Source organism: Numenius arquata, chromosome 5 (assembly GCF_964106895.1).
Source record: "Numenius arquata chromosome 5, bNumArq3.hap1.1, whole genome shotgun sequence".
Taxonomy (NCBI): Eukaryota; Metazoa; Chordata; class Aves; order Charadriiformes; family Scolopacidae; genus Numenius; species Numenius arquata.
The window spans coordinates 14,096,746-14,120,798 of record NC_133580.1 but is presented as its reverse complement, the minus strand read 5'-3'; the positions used below and the strand labels follow the sequence as shown (position 1 = coordinate 14,120,798).

The following is a 24,053-nucleotide window of genomic DNA, read 5'->3' as shown; positions in this document are numbered from 1 at the left end:
AGGTTTGATATTGGATCACTTAACTGTGACTTGTCCTTGCTGTCATGTTCACTAAGTAGCATAAGGAAATTAATTCAAATGGTTAATTTAATGGTTACAGTCTGAGTACAGACTATATATAATTTTTTATTTTTTAAATAATCACTACCGCAGCTTTAGAACCAAGCATCAACATCACAAAGTTAAAGAACTGAATGAACATACTCAAGACACAATACAAGCTGCTAGCAATTTGCTATTAAAGCACTACCTCAAATAGCCTACAGGCCAGTAAGAACAACCCCTACAATACACACCTACAATTCAGTGAAAATAGCAAGTCTGAAATTTTGAATACAATATTTGTTGTTTTCAAATTCAATGCATGCATGATCATATGTACTGTGGAGCTCGTGGACTTGCAAAGCACTCTTCTGACCTCAAAAACAGCTCAAACACCTGCTGGTGAACCTCGAATAAACACATCCATCATACTGTACTACTTGGAAAAGACTACCGCATTCTGTTACACCAAGCAGCACAGAAGCCTACCCAGGCTTTGTCAACCAACACAGCCCTTAAATGGGTGTAAGAATGACAGAGTGTAACAGCCAACTGAGGGAGAACATGCTGTTCACTGTCAAGTCCCAAGCCACTTTCCCCTTCTCTTCAAGGGGAAGCCCTACTGCCTCCTTCCTAAAATCTGCAAGTTGGCACCAGAAAAAAAAAAAAAAAAAAGATGATTTATGAGGCAAACTGCTGTAAACCATGTTACCACTACAAATGATAATCCAAAGAAATTAAACAACTACTAATTCATTAATATCAAGAAAATACTTACTTTAAAAACATTCGTAACTATGATTTTATTAGCAAAAATACAACCATAAGCACTCTGCAACACAAAACTTTAAAATAAGGACTGACACAACGCCTTTTACAGTCTTGGATAAGAGCATTTGGATGCTAGGAAGGCAAGAGTTCGATTACTACTACTATTTCTAACATACACAGGACATCAACCTAGGGACTTCAACCTACTGGATACCTGCTGGAAATATAACGCGGCAAAGAGCAGGCAGGCTAGGAGGTTCCTTGAGCGTATGGAACATAACTTCCTGACACAACTGGTAGGAAAGCCTACCAGGGGAGGCGCCTCGCTAGACCTACTTTTCACAAACAAAGAAGGACTAGTGGGAGATGTGGAGGTCGGAGGCCGTCTTGGGCTTAGTGATCATGAAATGGTCAAGTCTTCAATTCTTAGTGAGGTAAGGAAGGGGGTTAGCAAAACCTCCACCTTGGACTTCTGGAGGGCGGACTTTAGCCTGTTCAGAACCCTGGCTAGGAGAGCCCCTTGGGAGATGGTCCTGTGGGGCAAAGGGGTCCAGGAAGGCTGGACACTCTTCAAGAAGGAAATCCTAAAGGCCCAGGAGCAGGCTGTCCCCATGAGGCGCAAAATTAAAGGGCAGGGAAAATGGCCAGCCTGGTTGAACAAAGAGCTTTTGATGGGACTTGGGGGAAAAAGAAGGGTTTACCACCTTTGGATGAAGGGATGGGCAACTCAGAAGGAGTACAGAGATCTTGTTAGGTTATACAGAGAAAAAATTAGGAAGGCAAAAGCCCAGCTGGAACTCAACCTGGCCATTAATATAAAGGACAACAAAAAAAGTTTTTTATAAATACGTCAACAAAAAGAGAGTCAGGAAGAATCTCCATCCCTTACTGGATGCGGGGGGAAACACTGCAACTAAGAACGAGGAGAAGGCTGAGATACTCAATGCCTTCTTTGCCTCTGTCTTCAGTAGTCACACCAGCTACCCCCATGATGTTCAGCTTCCTGAGCTGAAAGGTAAGGATGGAGAGCAGAACAACCCCCCCATAATACAGAAGGAAGTAGTTAATGATTTGCTTATGCACCTGGACACACAAAAGTCTATGGGGCCGGATGGGATTCACCCAAGGGTACTCAGAGAGCTGGCTGGAGAGCTCACCAAGCCTCTCTCCATTATCAATCAACAATCCTGGTCAACAGGAGAGGTACCAGATGACTGGAGGGTGGCCAACGTGACACCCATCTACAAGAAGGGCTGGAAGGAGGATCCGGGGAACTACAGGCCTGTCAACCTGACCTCGGTACCGGGAAAGATCATGGAGAGGATCATCTTGAGTGACCTCTCACGGCAAGTGCAGGGCAGCCAAGGGATCAGGGCCAGCCAGCATGGGTTTATGAAAGGGAGGTCCTGCTTAACCAACTTGATCTATGACCATATGACCCACCTTCTCGATGCGGGGAAGACTGTGGACGTTGTCTGCCTGGACTTTGGTAAGGCCTTTGACACCGTCCCCCTCAGCGTTCTCCTGGAGAAGCTGGCAAATCATGGCATAGACAAGTGTACTCTTCACTGGCTGGATGGCCGTGCCCACAGAGTTGTGATTAATGGAGTGAAATCTTGTTGGCGGCCGGTCACCAGTGGTGTCCCTCAGGGCTCAGTTTTGGGGCCAGTCTTGTTTAATATCTTTATTGATGATCTGGATAAGGGGATTGAGTGCAACCTCAGTAAGTTTTCAGATGACACCAAAGTAGGTGGGAGTGTTGATCTGCTTGAGGGTTGGAAAGCTCTACAGAGGGATCTGGACAGGTCAGATCAATGGGCCAAGGCCAGTGGGATGAGGTTTAATAAGGCCAAGTGCCGGGTCCTGCATTTCGGTCACAACAACCCCAGGCAATGCTACAGGCCTGGGGAAGAGTGGCTGGAAAGCTGCCCAGCAGAAAAGGACCTGGGGGTGTTGGTGGACAGCCGGCTTAACATGAGCCAGCAGTGTGCCCAGGTGGCCAAGAAGGCCAACGGCATCCTGGCCTGTATCAGGAATAGAGTGGCCAGCAGGAGTAGGGAAGTGATGGTGCCTCTGAAATCAGCACTGGTGAGGCCTCACCTCGAGTGCTGTGTTCAGTTCTGGGCCCCTCACTACAAGAAGGACACTGAAATGCTGGAGCGTGTCCAGAGGACAGCCACCAAGCTGGTGAGGGGTCCAGAGAACAAGTCACACGAGGAGAGGCTGAGAGAACTGGGCATGTTTAGTTTGGAGAAGAGAAGGCTCAGGGGAGAACCTCATTGCCCTCTACACCTACCTGAAAGGAGGTTGTAGAGAGGTGGGTGTTGGTCTCTTCTCCCAAGTGAATAATGACAGGACCAGAGGAAATGGTCTGAAGTTGCGGCAGGGGAGGTTTAGATCAAATATTAGGAAGAATTACTTTACTGAGAGAGTGGTCAGGCACTGGAACAGCCTGCCCACGGAGGCACTGGAGTCGCCATCCCTGGAGGTACTTAAGAAACATGTAGACATTGCACTTCAGGGCATGCTCTAGCGCCTGAGATTGTGGGTTTGTGTCTATTTGTGGGGTTTTGTTTGCTTGTTTGTATTTTTTGTGGTTGGACTCGATGGTCTCAAAGGTCCCTTCCAACCATGAAGATTCTGTGATATAACTCGTAATAAAAATGAGAATATGCATTCCTCAAAGAACAATATATGGCATTTTTTATTTCACTGTTATTATTTACTTGCACTGAGTAAGTATAGAATCCAGGATCTCAAGTAGTTGGGACTACATGCTTACCTGCTTAAGCCAGTAAAGCTTAACTTTGCATGTGCAGATTCGGCAGCTCATTCTAGCAGCAAGAGAAAGGTAAGTGCCACTTCTTCTAACTAGGCTCGCTGCCTGCAGGTGTACATTAAATGGATCTGCTCTGCCTCTTCTGTGCACATCACAAAACAAAACTGGTTTGATACATTCTTAATTCAGCTGCTCTTGAGGGTAACTGTGGTCGTGTCCCTTGCCTGGCTACCTTTCCTGGTCTGGAAACGGGGACAACGCAGCTGCAGGCAGTATCTATTCCATTTCCCTCAAAGTTGACAGGAGCTTAACAAATGTACTGGACAGCTTTAAAATCAAGTCAGAGATTGTCAGCACTGACACAGATATAGCTGAGCTTGCCCTGGACAAAGGTATGGCTTAAACAAACTCCTGATGTCCCTTACAAAATTATTATATCAGACATCAGTACATGAGTAGCCAGTCCAAAGGAAGGCCTGCAAATTCCCTAGGCATGGAGAAAGCAAGCTGGAAGGGCAGCTCAATTGTCCCGGGGGTGCAGACACAGGCCACAAAGCTCAAGTACAAGAGTCCTATCTTTTCAACACTATACCCCTGAAGATTTCTTTTGGACCTCTTGTAAAATTGTTGCAAACACAAATGGAAAAAACATTCCTGTAGGCTGAACAGGACATCTTGCATGAAGAGAATGGAACTGACTTTCAAAGATTAATAACTTAGAGAAAACATCAATTCTTGAAATGTGATTGAAGTCACGCATGAGCCCATATCTATGCACAAGCACATTTCCACACAGCCCTTTAACCACAGATGGAGAAATAGCACTTATTAAATTATAGTAACACTTTAAAAGACAGCAAAGATCTCAAATGATACAATGGGAAGAATGAATAGTGTGTACAAGAGCTGTTTGTCTGAATATCCTGGATAATGCTGTAGGTGTGTGAACTAAGATATTGCTATTAGTATTAACAAAAATATCTGCCTTCTTATTTGCTACTTTACACATAATCTTCCCTCTCCTTTACTTTTTTGAAACAAATGGGATGAACTTCTGTTATCACTGCTATTTACCTAACTTCTTGGTTTTAGCAGCAGCTACGGAAAACCAGCTGGCACAGCTGGTTAATAATCCTTAGAATGGGCCACTGGTAGGGAATTTCCCACAATTTAAAAACAAAACAAAAAAGTCTTTGAATTGCTAGAGGTTTTAGGTTTCTTGTTAGCTCACTGATTGATGATATGCCTCTACATGTCCCTGCTCAAATATGGTTGCTTTCTTGGTGAGTCAGTGAATGTTCCCGTATCAATGATGTTCCAATATAACTCCTTAAAAAAAGGGATACCTGTAACACCTCATCACAACCAAGCAACTGTTCTGAATACAAATCAAGAAGGGTCCATATGGAGTACCTAATGATGCATCCTATAGCTACCGAAAATGAGAAGTTTAATGAGGACTAATCTTAGCTTTCACTGCTGCATTGCAGGGGCAGCAGTGGAGGCTAATTTCAGCCAGCTAGAATCTTTAATTAACAAAAAGCCAGAAGAGTGGAGGCATTTTTAGGATAATTTATTAGAAATATGAAAAATTTTCAGATGTACCAAATGTGGTCATGAGCAACAATTTAAACCCGTTTTAATAAATGTTTTAAATTGTATTTACCTCCACGCTTTTTGGGAGCTTCAGGTTTCATTTTAACAGTATTTCTGCTTCTAAATTCAGGCCCTTTAAAATCATCTTTGTCTTCATTCAGCACTGGCTCAGGCTGTACAACCACTGTACCTAGAATAATTTTATTTAGAAATTGGAAACCATTACACATCCAAATGAAGTGCAAAAGTCCTGTTTAAATAAAAGCCAACATAGTACCTTAAAAAAAAAAAAAGTGCAATCTGTTGACTAAAACTCAACAAAGTTTTGAATGCACAGATGTTCACAGGAAAAAAAAAACAAAACCCAAACAAACAAAAAACAAAAGCGAAACCAAAAACCACCACCACACACTTCAAACTACGTCTGTTTTGCAGCTGTAGGACAAAAGCCAAAGACTGAATGGGCAACGAGGAGCAAATTCTGCTCTCTTTGCCCTGATGTGGTACGTGCGGAACAGGACTGTCATACTGCTGTGTGTGTGTAGTACAGGAATTTGTAGTGCAATGCTACAAATAAATAAATTTGATTAGGTCACTTAAATCTATCAAAAGCCTTAGAGCAACTACTCTTTCCCTCTCTCCTCTCTCTCCTTCCCCCCTTCTATGCAGTTTCCCTCACTTGAAGTTATTCATGAAAAAGCAATAGAATAAAACCTGCTTTGTCTTTTAACAAAATTCAGAAATTCACTTTTTTATTTAACGAGTACTAATCAAAATTATGTGAATGAAAACCATCTTTCCTACTTAAGAGCTCAATTTTCCTATTTTTGTTGTGAGGACACTGGAAATAACCTAACATTCTAAAGAATGCTAGATGAATCTAACATTTAAAGTGACTGCTTTAAGTACTTCTACTCATGCTGTAAACAGTAGCAGTCCCTCCAATTTTTTCTGTAACTTTCACAGGTAAGAAATGGAAGAGATTATTAAAATTCAAACTACAGTTATGAAAAGCAGGTTGTAGGCTTATAGTATTAACTACTTCTAAAGGGTGCTTAAAAATAGATTCCCCTGCAGATTTAATTTTGCTTCTGTTGATCTAATTGTTAATAATCTCAAAGACAGAACAGCATAATAAATGAGACTTACAAGTGACAGTCTGAGACTCCAAAAAAAACCAGAAATAAATTATTTCCCATTTCATGTTGGTTTTATACTGATGTCAGTAGACATTCGAAATTAAGCCACCAGCACATCCTGGTGTACTCACAGATTAAAGTATGCTGGGTTAAAAACTAAAGGTGCTTGGTTTCCTCTTTTAAATGTGTGCACATGGGGTGTCTGTGTGTGTGTGTGTTTGTGCACAAGCTTGTGTGTTTATATATAAAAGCCAACAGGACCTAAGACAGGCATTTTACTAATACATGTGCATTCTACTTAATTATTTATGCTGCATCAAAATCTTGGCTAATTCGCTGGATTCAGAAACACGGACAGAAATGAACTACCTTTAGGCAAGCTTTTCATATCAACATCGTTTTCCGAGTTTTCATTTGAAATATCTTCATTTACAGTTTCATCTAAGATTTGTTCATCATCTGATCCAACATATTTTGTTACAACTGTAGGTTTCCTGCATAAACAGAAAAAAACCATACCATAACAAATATTACATATTGCAATACATGTAAGTCTGGTGCTTTGTAAGCAAAACACCATATTAACTGGGGAAAGCTATGTTCTTCTTAAATTCATTTAAGACATTGTAAGATGGGATGCTCTGAATTATTACAATAAGTAAGTTATAATTTCTTGTTAGGAACAGGAATACTGCCCTCCTACATGAAATAAAAAGATATACTAATAAAGTATTTTTCTTTTTGTAAACTCAAGGTTTGATGTATTTTTAAGATGGTATGCAGGAAAGTCACACTTTTAGGAAAAAAGCCTGAATGAAACATAAGTGAATATCTGCTCAGAAATTTTATACACCATTCCCAGTTTAACAGGCAGTGCAAAGAGAACACACAGATATTACCAAATGACAAAAAAGAGCTTGGCAGAAAAGATGCTTGCAAGGACATAAAGGCAATGCAGAAAGAAATGAAAAAGCTGGCTGTTGCATAAAAAGACCAGGTGCCAGAATTCCACACAAACAAAACTGAATCCATTAAAATGAATGAATTTACCATGTCATGGCAGGGAAGAAAAAAAGAAAAAAAATTAATATTGAGCATAATTTTCTGTAGTCTGAAGGTAATACATGAACTACTACAGGATACTGTTTTTGCCAGTATCAGACACAGTATGATACATGTATGAGTGAAAATACCTTTAGTAATAGACAGGAAGCAAAAAAGCGAGACAGTAATATAAATTAAAAGAGTTCAGTAGAACACTGGATTCAGAAGACGAGGGAGAAATTAAAGCCAAATATAAAACCACACTTGCAAATATGGAATCAAGACAAACAGAAAAAGGGGCATGAAGAGTATTATTTAATTCCAGCAGACACGATAAAATAAACAAACCTGGATAAAAAGAAGAGTGAAAAGAGATATACAAGACTTCTAAGGAATAGTAAAAAAGCAGCTGTTGAAATCATGCATTTAGAAGAGCTCACCAATCTATACAGTATAGTAGAATTTTTAAAAAAATCATGAAGGACATAACAAATAAGCATCAGCTGAGAGCAAAAGATGAGAAGGAGTTTTACTACAATATGTTTGCTGCTACTTAGGTCACAAGTAATTTGTCTCCTGTAGGTTCAAACTGGTTGGTAAACAGTTAACTCCATACTTTTTAAAAATCAAAATGCAGAAAAGCATTAAGAAGAGATACAGCAAAAGGCAGTTTCTGCAGAGACAACTTAAAGAAACATTTTGATTCTACAGTCTCCCAGTAGTAAGGTACATAAAGCCTTTTTTCCGCATGCCCCAATTTACATTTTGGGAAGAATCCTGAATGTAGAAATAGCAAGAGTGATGAACAGTTGTATAAACGCTTTTGTCCTGAAGATACAGGATAATATTGTTCTCTCTGTTAATAAAAATCAAGCTTTATGATCTTAACCTTTGACCCTGAATGACGGTCATATGAGGAGAGGCTGAGAGAACTGGGCATGTTTAGTTTGGAGAAGAGGAGACTTCATTGCCCTCTACACCTACCTGAAAGGAGGTTGTAGAGAGGTGGGTGTTGGCCTCTTCTCCCAAGTAAGTAAAGACAGGACCAGAGGAAATGGTCTGAAGTTGGGGCAGGGGAGGTTTAGATTAGATATTAGGAAGAATTACTTTACTGAGAGAGTGGTCAGGCACTGGAACAGCCTGCCCAGGGAGGTGGTAGAGTCACCAACCCTGGAGGTATTTAAGAAATGTGTAGACATGGCACTTCAGGGCATGCTCTAGTGCCTGAGATTGTTGTGTTGGTGGTTTTTTTGTTTGTTTGTTTTTTGGTTTGGTGGGGTTTTTTTGTGTGTGTGTGTGCGTATGGTTGGACTCGATGGTCTCAAAGGTCCCTTCCAACCATGAAGATTCTGTGATTCTATGGTTTGAATTTTAAGTGCACAATGAGGCATTTGTTTTACCAGCACTCTGGTAACTTAATAGATTTATACTGGTGTATACTAAAAGTATCAGGCATAGCGAATGGACTTTTCTATAGTTTCACATGCCAAAATGTAATTGATTTATTTTTATTTTCCAAACCAACCTTTTTGAACGCGATGATCCTAAGGATTTGGACCTTTCTGAAGAACTACTGCCCTAAAACCAAGAAAAAAATTAAAAAGTCAACACATTTGTGACCAAGTGACCTGTCAATAAAAGCAGTTTCTTACATTCTTACATTAACTACATCAACTGGAACACATTGCAGAAGTCACCAATGCTATTACCAAAAAAAAAAAAAAGGCAGGAAAACCATTAACAAAAAGTGACAGACAACTTCAATAGTCATGCCAGTTGAGTTAAACTAAATCTATGGAGCTTCACACTCTAAGAAGTCATTATTCCCTTAAAAAGGATTTAAAAATAGGTGTCGCCAAACTCTAAGGTAAAGTCACTAACTCTCACTAATCCCCCTCTGCATATATCTCAAAAGAAGTTAAGAGAGGGCACTCATAATTTGAGACATTCAGAGAGAAACACTGCATGTACCTCAAGCACTGAGTCTTCATGAAATTGAGGATGTTCTCAACTTGCAGTACATACTGGAAGTTCTCTCAGCTTTCTGGAGAACAGACTGAGAATGGCTCATGACCACTGGTCGGCCCTAATCACCAAGAACTGTGGGGCCTCCCGCTCTGTATGTCTTCACTGTAATGTTAACTTGCACGATGAGCACCTGGAAGAACTGCCCAATTCACATATATCCACCTGCCTCTACGCTGCTCTGCATTTTCACTTTTTTGCAATTCACCGGGATTCCTCACAGCACTTAGTGCTGCGGTAGTTTATGCAGGTCTATGAATGTTTTTCCCACTATGTGAAGAAACCATCACCTTTTCCAACATAGATATGGAGGGTTTTCGATGGCTGGGGCTAGGGAGCTATCACCAGTAAGCACCCAAGAATTGCCAGCAGAATACAGACACTTGTTATCTGGCTCATATGCCAGAAAGGGCTGACTGTCTTTACAGGGAAACTGATTTTTATGATATACATGCATATTGTAACTAGGTTTGAGCAGTATCAAATAAATACCCGAATTTACTGCAATAAAGGCAAACTAAGGCAGGACACTGGCACTTGTGCTTCCTCTACATATTAACATATTGTATACCAGAATGTTTCCAGCAGGAGAGTAGATATTAGTAAGACACACCACAGGAAAAATGTCTATGATGTATACAAAACACCACATAGAAAAAATTTTCTCATCTTTAATAAAGATCCTGTATCTCCATCTTTTTTTCTTTTTAAAAAAAAAGAAGCATATTTGCCTAAAAGGACAATTAAGTATCTACTGTTACCTGAGTAACAGGGTGTAAGTGTAAATATGAGGTAGAGAGCAATTCTTTTAAACAAAAAATAAGAGTGTTTACACGTGAGCCAAAGAACAGAATAAGGATAAAAGAATATTAACTGAATTTCTTTAAAAAGAAAAACTCACTTTGCAATATACTCAATCTTAATCAATTAACAATACTTGCATTTCTTAATAAAAATGCAATTGCGTACCTCAGGTAAGTAAAACCTAACTCTCCAAACTCTGTTAGAGACAGTTTTCCCAAGAATCATTGTGCATCAGAAAGACAATGCAGTTGTCCAAGTAAATGTGTGTATTTCAATAATTTAGGAATAAAGAAGGTGGGGGGAGGGGGAGAAACAGTATTGCTTGCATATGCCTAAATCAAAGTGGGTATCATTCAAAATTTCAAATTTAATTTAAAATATATTTTAAAATATCTTACACCTAATGCTTCTATTCAGCAGGTATGATGACATTTACTGCATGGTTCTGAATATCGTTTAAGTATTTATTGTAAAAGCAAAGTGAACTCAGCATTTTCTATACTAGCCATTCTGCACTAGTATGCAACTAAAATTCAACAGCATTTTTATTCCTACCTCTTCTCTATTGTTCTCCATTGAAGCCGGACTACTTCTAGGTTCTCTATTTTTACCTGTGGAGAGAAATTAAAGAAATACAATAAAATGCAAGAAATATTAAAAGTTCTTCACATTTTATGTCATCGCATTGTTTATGTTTCACTAGTGTGACTAAAGACGACTGTGACTTTCAGAGATGCACTGTTGCACAACAAAACATGGCCCACTGAATGGTATGCATTTTACAGAAATCATTTAGAAATTACTTTCAGTTAAGTTGCTGATAGGCTAAAAGACAGCCTTCCAAGTGGTGAAGAAATATTGAAGAAATGGAAGTCTAACTGTACATGCAGAAATAATACAGTTAGTGCATTTTTTTTAATCTCTAAGAGATTACTTTACGCATTTTCTCTTACACATCTTGACATTAAAAACAAAGTATTAAATCTGGGATCATGGAACCACAGATAAAAATCCCATTTGATGCAGGACATGACAGAGATCTCCCATTTCTCAATCTAGGGAACTGTGGAATATAAAACCTAAAGACATGCAACCTATTAGTATCTGTTCCATCCGCAAGTCCAGGTAATGGAAGGGAAAGTTTCAAATCCAGTGATTCAATGATATGTGTATAAAGTTGCTCAAAAGGCCTAGTTATAGTCATATTTTAATAGATGCACTACTGTGAAACACACAAGTAAAGTGGTAGTGTAATTACAGGACACGTATTGTGATCATTGGTGATTTTAATATAAGACTTAGCACTGCAACTTACTATATCCTTACACCTCAGTTTTGGGAAAAAAAACTATTTTCTTTTACAATCATAGAATGGTTTGGGTTGGAAGGGACCTTAAAGATCATCTAGTTCCAACTCCCCAGCAGCCACAAGCAGGGACGCCTCCCACTGCACCACAGTTTATTATTCTGCTGAAGTATCACATGAATAATTTTTTTCCTATGTTAACAGTTCAATTTGATGGTGACACAAGGAGGTTAGCACCACATGGCAGCAGACTCTCTCTCAAGACAAAATATTAAAAGAAAGTAACTGTCCACCAGAAAAACCTGTGTATGTTTATTACTTAGGACAACAGGAATTTGAAAATACATTCCGTAACACAGCCAACACACTCTCATTCTCCTGTACTCTGTCACTTCAGCATAGCTTTTAGCTCACTAAGTAGACTGAAAGATTTTGCACCTGTATCCAGTCCCAGTTAAACCAGAAAACAGATTTAACCTAGTTAAATTTGGAAACAAATTTTATTGAGTACTGTTATGAAATATTTTAACTTTTTATGACTGTAATCAAACCAAAGTGTTTGAAATTAGTTACTTCTAACCTGTAAGTAAAAATTTCTAATACCAAATTTGACCTAGTGTAGGACTTAAGGTTTTTCAGAAGTATTATTTTCTTTTCAAACATTTCCAAATTACCTGTAGAAATCTTTTTCAAATAATTATGAAAGCATAATCTCCAGAACTTCTTCCACAAATACAAGAATGGTAAAAGCTTAACATCAGCAGAAAAAAATAAGATACTAGCCTTACACATTCAGGAAAACTGAACAAGGCACCCCTAGCAGAGCAAATACATCCATGTTTACATCTCATGTTTCATAGAAGGTACATTACCAGTAGAATTAGCTTTTTTCACATTCAGAAAAGATTCAGAACTAAAAGAAATATTGTATCAAAGGCCTACTATATACTTATTAAGATATTGCTACTTAAATCACATTAGGACTTTGCATAATTGCCCCAGTGAATTGTGATATAGTGAAGTAACAACACAAAGTTATCTGACTTTAGAATCATATCTAAATTGAAAATAAATTAAAAAAAAATATGTATTTTTACCTATGGTCTTGTTTTTAGATAATGCTGGAGGAGAGTTTGCGTCCTCAGATTCTTCTGATGATTGAGCCAGGAAGTCATGAAGTTTCTGCACCAATGTATTCAACTTGCTTTCACTGTTAAAATACAAATAAAACTTGAAGTTACCTATGTATCTCACTCAAATTTAGCAAGCTTGAAAGAAATTATGTTAAATCTTAATTAATAAATACCTAAAAAGAAACTCAGTTATTGCTTATTATTGTATTTGTTTCTGCAAGAGAACATTAAAGCAAATGAAAACCATACAATTTTGTTAAACCCTGAGTAGAAGAATAGGTGCAGCCTTATTGACAAGAAAGCACTAAGGACTGTTAACAGTAATAACAAAAAGCCTATTTTAAACAGTTTCTACTATTTTAAATAGTTTTTGCTGTTTAAAATTATTTACAAAATTCAAGGAAGTCTGAGTAGTAATGCTGCTATGACATGAAGATAGAGAAACATTAATTTAAGATTCTACTTTCTCAGAAGCTGAACAGGTAAAAATAGTAAAATCTTTATTTTATTACCAGAAATGTAACCTTTCAGGATATAAAACACTAGAAATCGCAGAATTTCACTTACAACCTTAGAAACAAACAGGTCCATTATGCAAAGCTTCTATTAAATCAGCCATGTACACTTATACTGGGTATCCTGCATTCATTTTGTCAAAAACCAACTGCACAGAATCAGATCATTTCTTGTTTGTATAAGTATTCTTAATTAATTTGTAAAAAAAATATTACCCTGGGAATTTTCACTAGGTTGTTTTAGACAGCAGCAACCGTTAGTCTTGCCTTTTTACTGTAATAAGTATACATAGAATGCCTTTATTCTATACTTTTCTTAAAAGGCTATACTGCTTCATAATCTACATGTTATTCCCTCTCATTGTACATCGTTTATTTCAGATTTTCTCCTCCCAAAGCTTTTACAATTTCCTGAGACAAGTGCCTTTCCCCAGCTGCGGGGGCACTGCCTGAGGCCACGGGCAGTCAGGCTTTCAGACCCCGCTGTGTCCAGAGTTGTCACTCTCCGCTGTTTGTCACTGCTGCCCTCTGGACGCTATCAGTCCTCCAAAATCTGCCAGCTGATACGCCTGAGTCATCACACCTTATCTCTTACTACATATGGGTTTTCAAACTGCTGAATTATGCTACGCCCTTCGTAAATTAACCCAGTTAAAGGATACAGGCTTCCATCCTTTTCACTTTTTATCTCCCACCTACTTTCAAAAGTCTTCTGATAGCAAGTAGTAAGATTTTCTGTCCCTGTTTTACGGGTATCAGAAGCTCAATCCACTCACCTCTGCCATCTCTACTATTTCTCTGAACACATCAATTTATTAACTTCTGACTTTCAATTTAACTGTTATTGCTAAAAAAAAAATTGCCTGTTTTATAAGGAGGACATGCAGGTGAGCGCTCTCTTGAGCAATGACTGAAAGAGTATCACCACATTAATGCCGGCGACTACTCAAACCAGTGAAAATAACCACACATAGACCAGCATAAAACATCCATTTAAAGAAAAAAATCAAACCTGTAATTTCTTTAAATCTTCTGAAGTACTTAAAATAAAAGAAAATAGCACTTTGTAATGGAAAGATTCTCTGTATGAGTAAAGGACACTTTTCTTTCGGGACTACACACATACCATCACTCACTTGAACAACTTTAAAGGAGTGTAACAAAGCCTCTTTTACTCTCAAGTGTATCTTAAAATTTTTCTCTCAATCTGTTTAAAAGTCTTTCCCTCTAATTACTGGACTCATGCTGCTACACAACTGCCAGTCCCCTAAACTTGGGCTTTTCTCTTTGTCATGGGTGGAGGGCATCCTTGGAAAACACTACAGAAGATGATAATGGTACACTTCAGTTTTAACAGATTGCATGCTCTACTTTAGAAAGGAGATTTAATGACAATTTATTCCCATTAAGTTAAAAAAATTAAAGAGTTGTTCAAAATTATTTGATAGTACAAGTACATAAAGAGATTTTATATCCATTCCAGATGGTCTGAAGAACTAATGCACATTTAGAAAGGCTGCAAAAAAGTACATTTTTTGGTAGTAAAAAACCCACATGTGGAATTCTGCTCATTTAGTTTATAAATAACTTGTTTTGGTAACAATATTTTAGAAAAGAAAATGAGTTATAAAATTATTGTTCTCAATACAAAACAAATTCAGAATAGTATGCATGTGTCTTTGTGACTAACACTTGGAACATAATCTTACTGCCACTTATTAACCCTTATACTAACTAGCCTAAAATTAACATTTTCACATGAAAATGTTGATGCTGACAAACAACTACCAAAAAAATAATCTGCAAACTAGTATTAAAAAGTCCTCTCAGCTTGCTTTTCCTCTGGATTATTCAGCATTTTGCACCATAAGCCTGCAATAAGGAACACCAGGTCAAATGTAAGTAAAGGTGTTACACTTACTGTACTTCACCCAAAAGACATTTAAATTTAGGGCAGTCTATTACCTGGTTTTGTACAAAAGTGATTTTATGTCATCCCTTTATAGTGGAAAATATATTATCTATAATATTTTTTAAAGCTTCTACTGCAAAATCCGTATTCTTTGTAATATATTAATAGACTCACCCACTACTAAATTGATCACAACCTATAAAATGTGCATTAAAAAAAAAAAAAACAACATAGAAGCCTAAAAATTTAGGACCATCTCAGAAGCAGTAAGTGAAACAAGCAGTCTCCCTCTACTATATCGCAACAGCCCCTACACTGTTTACTTGAGTTTGCAGGCTTGCACATTGTAAGCAAATGGCTTCACCATCAGTCTAGAGCTATTTCAACACCGTTTAGCCTAATTAAAACAAGAAAGAAAGGAAAGGTGTCCTACTATTATTGGTTTGGCCATGAACCTGATTTGTGACCTTGGGAAACTATCTTGTAAGAACACCGTTTCTTACCTAAATTCAGAGCAAGTGCTGTAATCTTAAACAGCAAACGCCTGGCCCTTACTAGGATAAAAAAAAAGTACACAACAGGCAAACCATGTTATTAGGTTAAATGATTCTACAAATCAATAGACTTTATAAGAAGAAAATGAAGGGACGGGTGGTGTTCTAATCTAGACACAACAAACTTGATTCAATCTGGTTGTCGACTGCTATCCCCTTTTATGTGCTTACCCCTATTTGGTTTACATGGCCAGGTTCTGGTAGCAGGGGAGCTACAGGGATGGCTTCTGTTAGAAGATGCCAGAAGCCTCCCCCACGCCCGACAGAGCCAGTGCCATCTGGCTCCAAGGTGGACCCACACTGGCCAAGCGATGGACCCACTGAGCCTATCAGCGATAATGATAGTGCCTCTGGGATAACATAGTTAAGAAGAGGTGAAAAAAAAAACACTGGGCACCAGCAGCCGGGAGAGAGGAGTGAGAATGTCAGAGGAACAACTCTCCAGACACCAAGGTCAGTGAAGGAGGCAGAGGAGGTGCTCCAGCCCTGGAGCAAAGATTCCCCTGTACCTTTTGTGATGAAGACCATGGTGAGGCAGGCTGTCCCCCTGCAGCCCATAGAGGTCCATGGTGGAGCAGAGATCTGCCTGCAGTCCATGGAGGACCCCACACTGGAGCAGGTGGATGCCCAAGGGAAGCTGCAACCCCGTGGAGAGCCCGTGCTGGAGCAGGCTCCCAGCAGGACCTGTGGACCCGTGGAGAGAGGAGCCCACGCTGGAGCGGGGTTGTTGGCAGGACCTGTGACCCCACAGGGGACCCAGTCTGTTCCTGAAGGGACCCATGTTCAAGAAGTTCATGGAGGACTGCCTCCTGTGGGAAGGACCCCACACCGGAGCAGAGGAAGAGAATGAGAAGGAAGGTACAGCAGAGACATGTGATGAACCGACCACAGCCCCTGTTCCCAGTCCCCCAGCACCACTCGGCAGGAGGAGGCAAAGAAATCAGGTGTGAAGTTGATCCCAGGAAGAAGGGAGGGGTGGGAGGAAAGTGTTCTAGAGTTTGGTTTTATTTCTCATTACCCTACAGTGATTTTATTGGCTATAAATTAAATTAATTTGAAATTATACTGTGAAACTACATGAGAAAAACCTTGTTATTGAGTTCAGTTTCTATCTGCTTTCTTCAGACACTTCAAAAACGTCGGTGGGGAATGTCCCAGTTATTGTTAACATCTGGAAGAACAGTTTTAAAACTGTATTTTCTTTAAGCAAATTAATTTCTAATCTTCCACAGGATCCTACCAACTTTTAGTCTAAATAAGTGCCCCTCATCTGAATTTTAAATGGCTCCGGAAAGTTGATGAAACAGTAGTACTTTCCAGCTTTTCATCTCTGTCAATGTTGACAAATACACTTTTGCAATTTTTTTCTTATCTTAAATACTCACCTTCCTTTAGTTCCACAGTTGCCTAAAATTTTTCTATGCTTAAAGTTTTAAAACAGTTCAAGGGCACAAGTTTTTTAAATTAATCTTTACAGTTGCTTCAAGTTAAGTCCCAATCATTTTTCACTTTTGAAGTTGAAATGCTGCAAAACAACAAGTATTAAGCAGACAAAATTAAACAACCCTTAGAAAAAAAAAATTAAAGAAAAATAAAACCAGATGTGCTTTTGTACTGCCAGTCTGTAGACTGCTATCCTCTGCTTCAGACCATACGCCTATGGGAACGGCAGAAATCCACCAACCCACAGAAAAAGCCTGGATATTTTAAATAAGACAGTGGGAAGAGGAGGGGAAAGAAAAAGACTATGTCTACATTAGAACACGGGAAGGTTTGGTGCTGATGACCCGATACCTATGCTACACATTTTTCAGTAAGTCAAGCTAGGTGTAGGCTGGTTCTGCAGACTGAACAAGCACTAGCAGTTGGAGCACATCAAGAATGCTGAAGCACATCTTTCAGCTTAGTTCCACCCAGAAGGAATCCAGTTCGTGCACTCCCAAGCATCCCCTGCATTATCGACAAAACTAATAATCAAGGACGATCTGGAGACTTCTCTCAAAAATGCACTTCTTAATTCAGATGCTAATACAGATGAACCCAAAGCTCTGAAGGAGACCACAATATATTTTTCCAAAGTGTTTCTACGTCCAATGTGTTACAAACTTGATCATCTTTTAAAATTACTGTTTTATAGTAAAAAATGTGAAATTGACATAATTTAAATGTAGAATTTCAAAACTTGTACTAGGCATCCTTTTTTTTTTTTCCTCAAAAAAATGCATAATTTCTTTTCGTACTACCTAAGCTTTGATATAATCAGGCCAGTATTTTGTCACCTGCAAATCTTCATAGAAGTTTTTCCTGATGAAAAGGAAAGTGTAAGACTTCCCCCAATTCAAAGATTTCAGTTATAAGAGCAGAGCCTACGTAGTCATTTTGTATGAAATGTGTCAATATTGCGGCTGAACACACATGAACGAAATAGCTTAAGACTCTTGGAAAGACTGAAAGATGATAAAACCTACAATAGAGGTTGCTTATTTTCTTATCCCTAATCAGAAAAGACGTAAATATACCTGCAATATCCTAAGCAGCCTACTGCTCTCACAAAAAATACGTAACCAGAAAATAAAACCAGCCCACCATTTTATCAGTTGAACAAGTAAAACAATATGGTTTTATAAAGACGGGGAAACAGAGCACTTCCTAGTGGTTGTTTTTTAATGCAACAATAGTTTTCCAAGGGCAAAGCAACCTGATATTGTACAGCCCAAATCAGATCAATATTTTATAACTTATTTATACTGATACACCAATTACATGCCAAAATAAGTAAGGCTTTACAATCAGGATTCACACAATCTGTTCAGGTTGGCATGAACCAGCTCTACTGCCAAAGGATGCAAACCCTCATGCCCCGACACACACACCTGATGCCACCCACACTCTCAGTTCTCTCCTTCCTCTTCTACTTCAATACAAGTATTTGTTTTGACCTATGCACAGAAGCCGAACCATATTAAAAGTAGGCATTTCTTCTACCAAATCTAGATAATTTCCCTAATCCAGGTCACTGCTCATTGGTATGAATGTTTCTGCAAGCAGAGGTGATGACATCCTGAGCTGGGGAAGAAGGGACTGTAACTTCAGCACCAGCAGTAAGTCGTGTGAGCTTGAGCTATCCCACAGAAGCAAAATTAGTTGGTCAGGTAAATAACACCAAGAATCCCAGAATCATTTAGGTTGGAAGGGACCTCTGAAAACCCCCCAGCAAAAGCAGAGACAGCTACAGGAGGTCACCCAGAAATACATCCAGTCAGGTTCTGAGTACCTCCACAGATGGAGAGGTACAACCTCTCTGAGTGACCAGTTCCAGCGTTTGACCATTCTCACAGTAAAAAAGTTCTCTCACGTTTAGATGGAACTGTACATTACACTTATTAAATCAGATACAATCAGAAAGGACCTGAATACCCAAGCTCTGACTGAAAGAGATGCAGGCATCTAGCACTTTATCAAACTCAAAGATTCTATGCTTAACACTTCATTAACACAGATTCATTCTTTCACTTTGTTTAGAACTGACTTTAAATCCACAGGGGCTTAATCAAGCGATACCACCCAGTTGAAGACACTGGATGAAGTAACTTTAGAGCTTAAGTACAGCATAACAGGTTCAGACAAGTAAACAGAACTATTTTCCTCCAGACACACAAGGGGAATGAAAAAGCAATGGTTACAAGTCACTAAGAGACCCTTTATTCTGTTCAAGAAAGATTACACAATTTCTTTCTGTTGAGATGGCATGCAAACAACCATATCAGGATTTGGCTAGGAGTTACCATGCTTCACTAAAAAGTAAAAAAATCTTGGATTTTTAACCTGTTTCTCTAATGGGAGCTTAAAAAAAATTCAAGAAAAATAATAAAAAAAAAAAAGCTACGACATAATCTCATTGTCAGGTTGGCTTGAATGCCACAAAGAAGTCTGTAACTTTGATGGCAAAATAATCTGGATGCTGGAAAAGACTGATTGAAGCCAACCACTTGAAAATCTAAACACAGTATTTCACCTTCATGAAACAAAAATCATGGCTAAGTCAATACATTACTACAGTGATTCAGAAAAGGAAGCTCAAACTAGCATATATAATATTCAAACCAGAAAATTGTATTTAAAAAGCTTAAAGATGCTTCATTTAAAGGGAAAAAAAGGGCTCCACATCCAATAGCATCATGTCGCTCTAACTCTAAAACTGCCTTCTCTTTTGCTTCATTTGCCTCCTGCTTCCTGGAGTTCATCACAGATTCTCAATGAGACATCATTCATTACAGACTCTGTCTAAGAATTAAAGCGTGCCCCTTCCACTCTCCCAGGTACTTCCAATCAGGTTTGCTACAAGTTTTAAGGTTTGTAGTCCATCTGAAGCGCAGTTTTTTATTTTACATGGTAAAAGTCATGTCAGTTTGCTGCACTGTCAGTCCTACATCTATTGCCAAATTTTTTTGGTTTTGCTTTACACAATAGATGTATTTGCCCAACAAGGCTTCTACAGCTGAATTTATTAAAGCCTACAGTTGGACAGACCTAATAAGATAGAAATTTCTACAACTGTGCAGCTTTCAGACTTGCAAATAAACTGCTTAAATAGCAATAAAGTTGACACTGGTCAACAACCTGCATAATCAAGTTCTTGATTTTTTCAAGGTTTCACTCTTTTTCTAAATAAAATTAAAAAAAAGAAAAAAGAAAAAAAAATCAACCTCAATCAATCCATCATCCATCTTGAATGATAAGTGCCATGCGGCCTGATGTTATAAAAAATTATGAAAGCTTTACACTCTTCCTTTAGTAAATCAGGGCACTTTACCTACCATCCTTTAAAGTCAATACCAAACCTTCCATCATATTTGCTACTGAATTTCTACAATTTCTTCTTTCTCCTCCTGACTCGCCACTGGAATAACCTGCCACTGACCTGTCCGTGAACTGATTCACATTTCCAAATCACCTGAAGGCACAAGCTGGGCTCCAGTGATACGAAATGTGATTTCATGAGGTACAGCAGTATCCTTCGGCTCTCCTGTTTATAAAAGGCACATCTAGTGATCCAATCTAAAAACGTTACTTTGTCATGTACTGCAGGCATTTGTTTTTATGGTGAACACAGCACATTTTAGTATTATTTTTGATATTTTCTTTTTGCAAGGTATATCCAAGTAAAAAGCACTAACTTTTCTCCCCTTCAAGCAGAGGGTGCGAGTGCTCATCTGTAACCGTACTGGAAATTTCAAGTTTCCACAATGGTAAGACCATTCTACTGCAGAATTTGTATTATACAACCCTTTGTGACAACAAATGATTTCATACCAAATGAAGATACCTTCAGTCAAACTATACAGAGACCCTGACACAAAGTTTACAAAACCCATACAGAGACAGTATTCTACTAAAACAGAAATAATGAAGTCACTGCAGTAAGTTCCTCTCTCAGAGAATTTTATTTAATTAGTGCAAACACATTGGCTCAGGAGCACATCTGTCACAGAAGACAACTGCCAGCCTAAAGCTTTGCTCTTCTTGGGGGAAGAGTCAAAGAATCTGCTTATGCCCATTCCACATGACTGTGTGAAAGACAGCAAACTTACACTGTACCTTCAGAGCATATGGAAGATTGCTATTGACTTATTTCCAATTAGATTATTGTGGCATTAAACAACATGCCTCAAACTCAAACAACCCTATAATATAACTCAGAACAAAGACATTCAGGTGACTCAAAAATGCAGAAAATTTAACAAAAATGTTAAGACCAAGTTACCAAAATATCATACTGAAATCTGAAAAGTCTGAATCATTAAAAGTTTATTTTGCCAACTTAAAAAAATCCAGTATCACAACATTGACTAGCAGATGGTTCAAGTGAGTAAGATTCAAAACTTGTTTTCTTTTTTTATTATTGTGCTTATTTTCTACAATGAATGAACTGATTGGTAGGAACAGATTCCTCCACTTTAAAAAAAAAAAAAAAGTTTTTTGGGCAAAAGTTGTAGTAGAGAAATCTTTGTGAACACTTACAGAGGCAGCATTTCTTTTTAAGTTTCTTAGTAAGTTACTCCACCTTTCATCATGTTTTTCAGCACTTCAAACTTCTCATCCTGGGTGTGGGATATTCCTAGGTTCTTAATATTAAAGTATTCCTTATAAAAAAAAAAGTTTAAAACTTCATAGCCAACAAGCTAGTATTGATTGATTACTTTCCTTTTAAGCACTGTAAGTCTATATTCCAGAAATACTGGGAAAAGATTTTCCATCAAAATACTACTGTTTGCATATCTTCCAAAGAATTCTAACAACAATCTCCTAGCTTTATTTCTGTACACGTCTTACATGAGCAGAACTGCAGATAAGATGAAATGAACGTGCAGGGTGACAGAAATGCAGGCAGTTGACAGGCCAACATGACTTGTGGGAAATGGGAACAAAAGAGAGAGAGAGAGTGTGTCTGTGTGTGTTTTCCTTTTCTCTCTCATTCTCTCCAACTCCAATTTTAAATAGAACTTGAATTGACAGAAAATAAGAAAAAGCCTATGCAATGGGATCATCAGCTTATAAGCCTGAAACCATGGTACCCTACAATGTCATGCCTACTTCGTGGCAGGGAACTATTCTTGCAAAAAATAAAAACAAACTGTTCAAGATGAGCTCTATATGGGATGAGAATTATAAAAAAATATTTAGACTGAATGAGAAATGAGTTCATGAACAAAAGAAACGTTTGGAGCACACACAGAGGAAAAGAAATATTATGTCCACCTACTTACAAGTAGTTTGTCACAGGGCCTGGTTATTATGTGGGACAGACCCAACTCAAAGACTACATACAATCTCAAATCTATTTTGCACATACTTTTTGATCTTCAAGATTGCAAATAAACTGAAAGAATCCAATTTACCTTTCTGTCTGCAGGTAATCTGAAAAACTGCATGCAAAATGCATCAGCTTCTATATCCTCTTCTACTGAAGCATCAACTAAAGAAACACTTTAGTAGTAACACTAATTGTTGCACTAGTGACAACCTAAGAATATGGAAACAGTTAAGTACAAAACCTTTATAATGTAGGCCAGGAACAAGTGGTTCAAAAAACAACGAAGCAGAACATGGGAAAACGGAGAACAAAATACAACAGTCACAGTAAGATAAAAAGCAAAGTGGTCCAAATGGAAAAGCATTTTTCAGAATGTGTCTTACTAATTATGACCATAAAACAGTCAATAAATATTAGTAAGCTGGATCTTTTTGCTATGCAAAAATCAAACTCTACCCTAGATTTTCAGGGACTAGCGAAGAAAAAGAAGAAAGTCCCTTAATCAGTATTTCAGTCTATACACAAAATAACCAAACACAAAAGTGGTTTAACCTGTCAAAGTACTTTAAGAACACAGAGAAGAAAACCTGGGAATGAGAAAGGGGGAAGAGATGGGCAAACCCTATCTTACAGAATAAACAAGAAAACATATGCAGAACAAACTCCCAACTGTTGGGAAGTCATGCACCAAATAACGCATATTTGCAATGCTCATGACTTGCATCCAACATGTCATCAACATCAATGATAATAATTTAAAAATCTCTTTTTGTCAGAAGTAGATAACATATGCATTACTTTCTCAGAAGTGTTAAGGCTTTAAAATTAAGCAATACACAAGAGGAGTATACAAAATGCATACAATACACAAAACTACCATCCCTTTAACTTTTGACTGGAACTAAATGTAAGTTATGAATTACTCAAAATAAGTCTAAAACTGGGTGGTGAAGATACACAAATACGACCACAGAAAAAAAAAAACTTTACCCAAGGCTCAGTACTTAAGACAGCATGATGCTTCCCTTTCTTAACACTGATTTTGATGATATGTGCAACATTCGTGAGGGTCAAGTGACAATACTTTATTGTTTATATAGTGCCTCAGGCATTTGGAATATTTGTGGGTGATGGTCTGTTTATCAGACCCCTTGAGATACCAATAAACTGAAAGCACACAAAGCCAACTATTGATTAATAGTTGAACATGGCGTCTTTCTTAATACTGACTTTACTCGGTTTTTATCAGCTTGCTTACTTTACGCAGCAAAACAGGAGCCGTCCGTACTAATTAACACGGCAGGAGACAGCCCTTCAAGGGTGGAGGGAGATGTTTGTAAACCAGCGTGAACACAGACCCCTCACGGGTGGGATCGGCGGGATGGCAGGACTTTTACTACAGCGCAAACACGTGGGGCGGGGGCGGACAAACGGAGGGCACATCCCCGCGGCGCGGGCACGGCGGGCGATGGCGGCGGGCGATGGCGGACCCGCCCCTCCAGGCCTTCCCGCCGGAACGGGACGGTACAGCCCTACCCGCCCCTCGGGCCCGACCCCGCCGTGTCCGGGGAGGAGGGGCGTGCGTGCCGCCGCTGCTGGTCAAGCGCCGGGCCGCGGCG

The 24,053-nt window shown here is 38.7% G+C and overlaps 1 protein-coding gene across 1 annotated transcript in view; it reads right to left on the bottom strand.

Annotated features, from left to right (window-relative positions):
- ATRX (ATRX chromatin remodeler) overlaps positions 1 to 24,053 on the bottom strand; it is an 85,927-nt gene that overhangs the window by 61,404 nt on the left and 470 nt on the right. The window contains exons 2-6 of the mRNA XM_074148304.1: positions 12,604 to 12,716; positions 10,756 to 10,811; positions 8,897 to 8,949; positions 6,697 to 6,821; positions 5,259 to 5,378 (exon numbers count right to left, since the gene is read on the bottom strand). Coding sequence (XP_074004405.1) covers positions 5,259 to 5,378; positions 6,697 to 6,821; positions 8,897 to 8,949; positions 10,756 to 10,811; positions 12,604 to 12,716 — 467 coding nt within the window. The remainder of the gene's footprint in view (positions 1 to 5,258; positions 5,379 to 6,696; positions 6,822 to 8,896; positions 8,950 to 10,755; positions 10,812 to 12,603; positions 12,717 to 24,053) is intronic.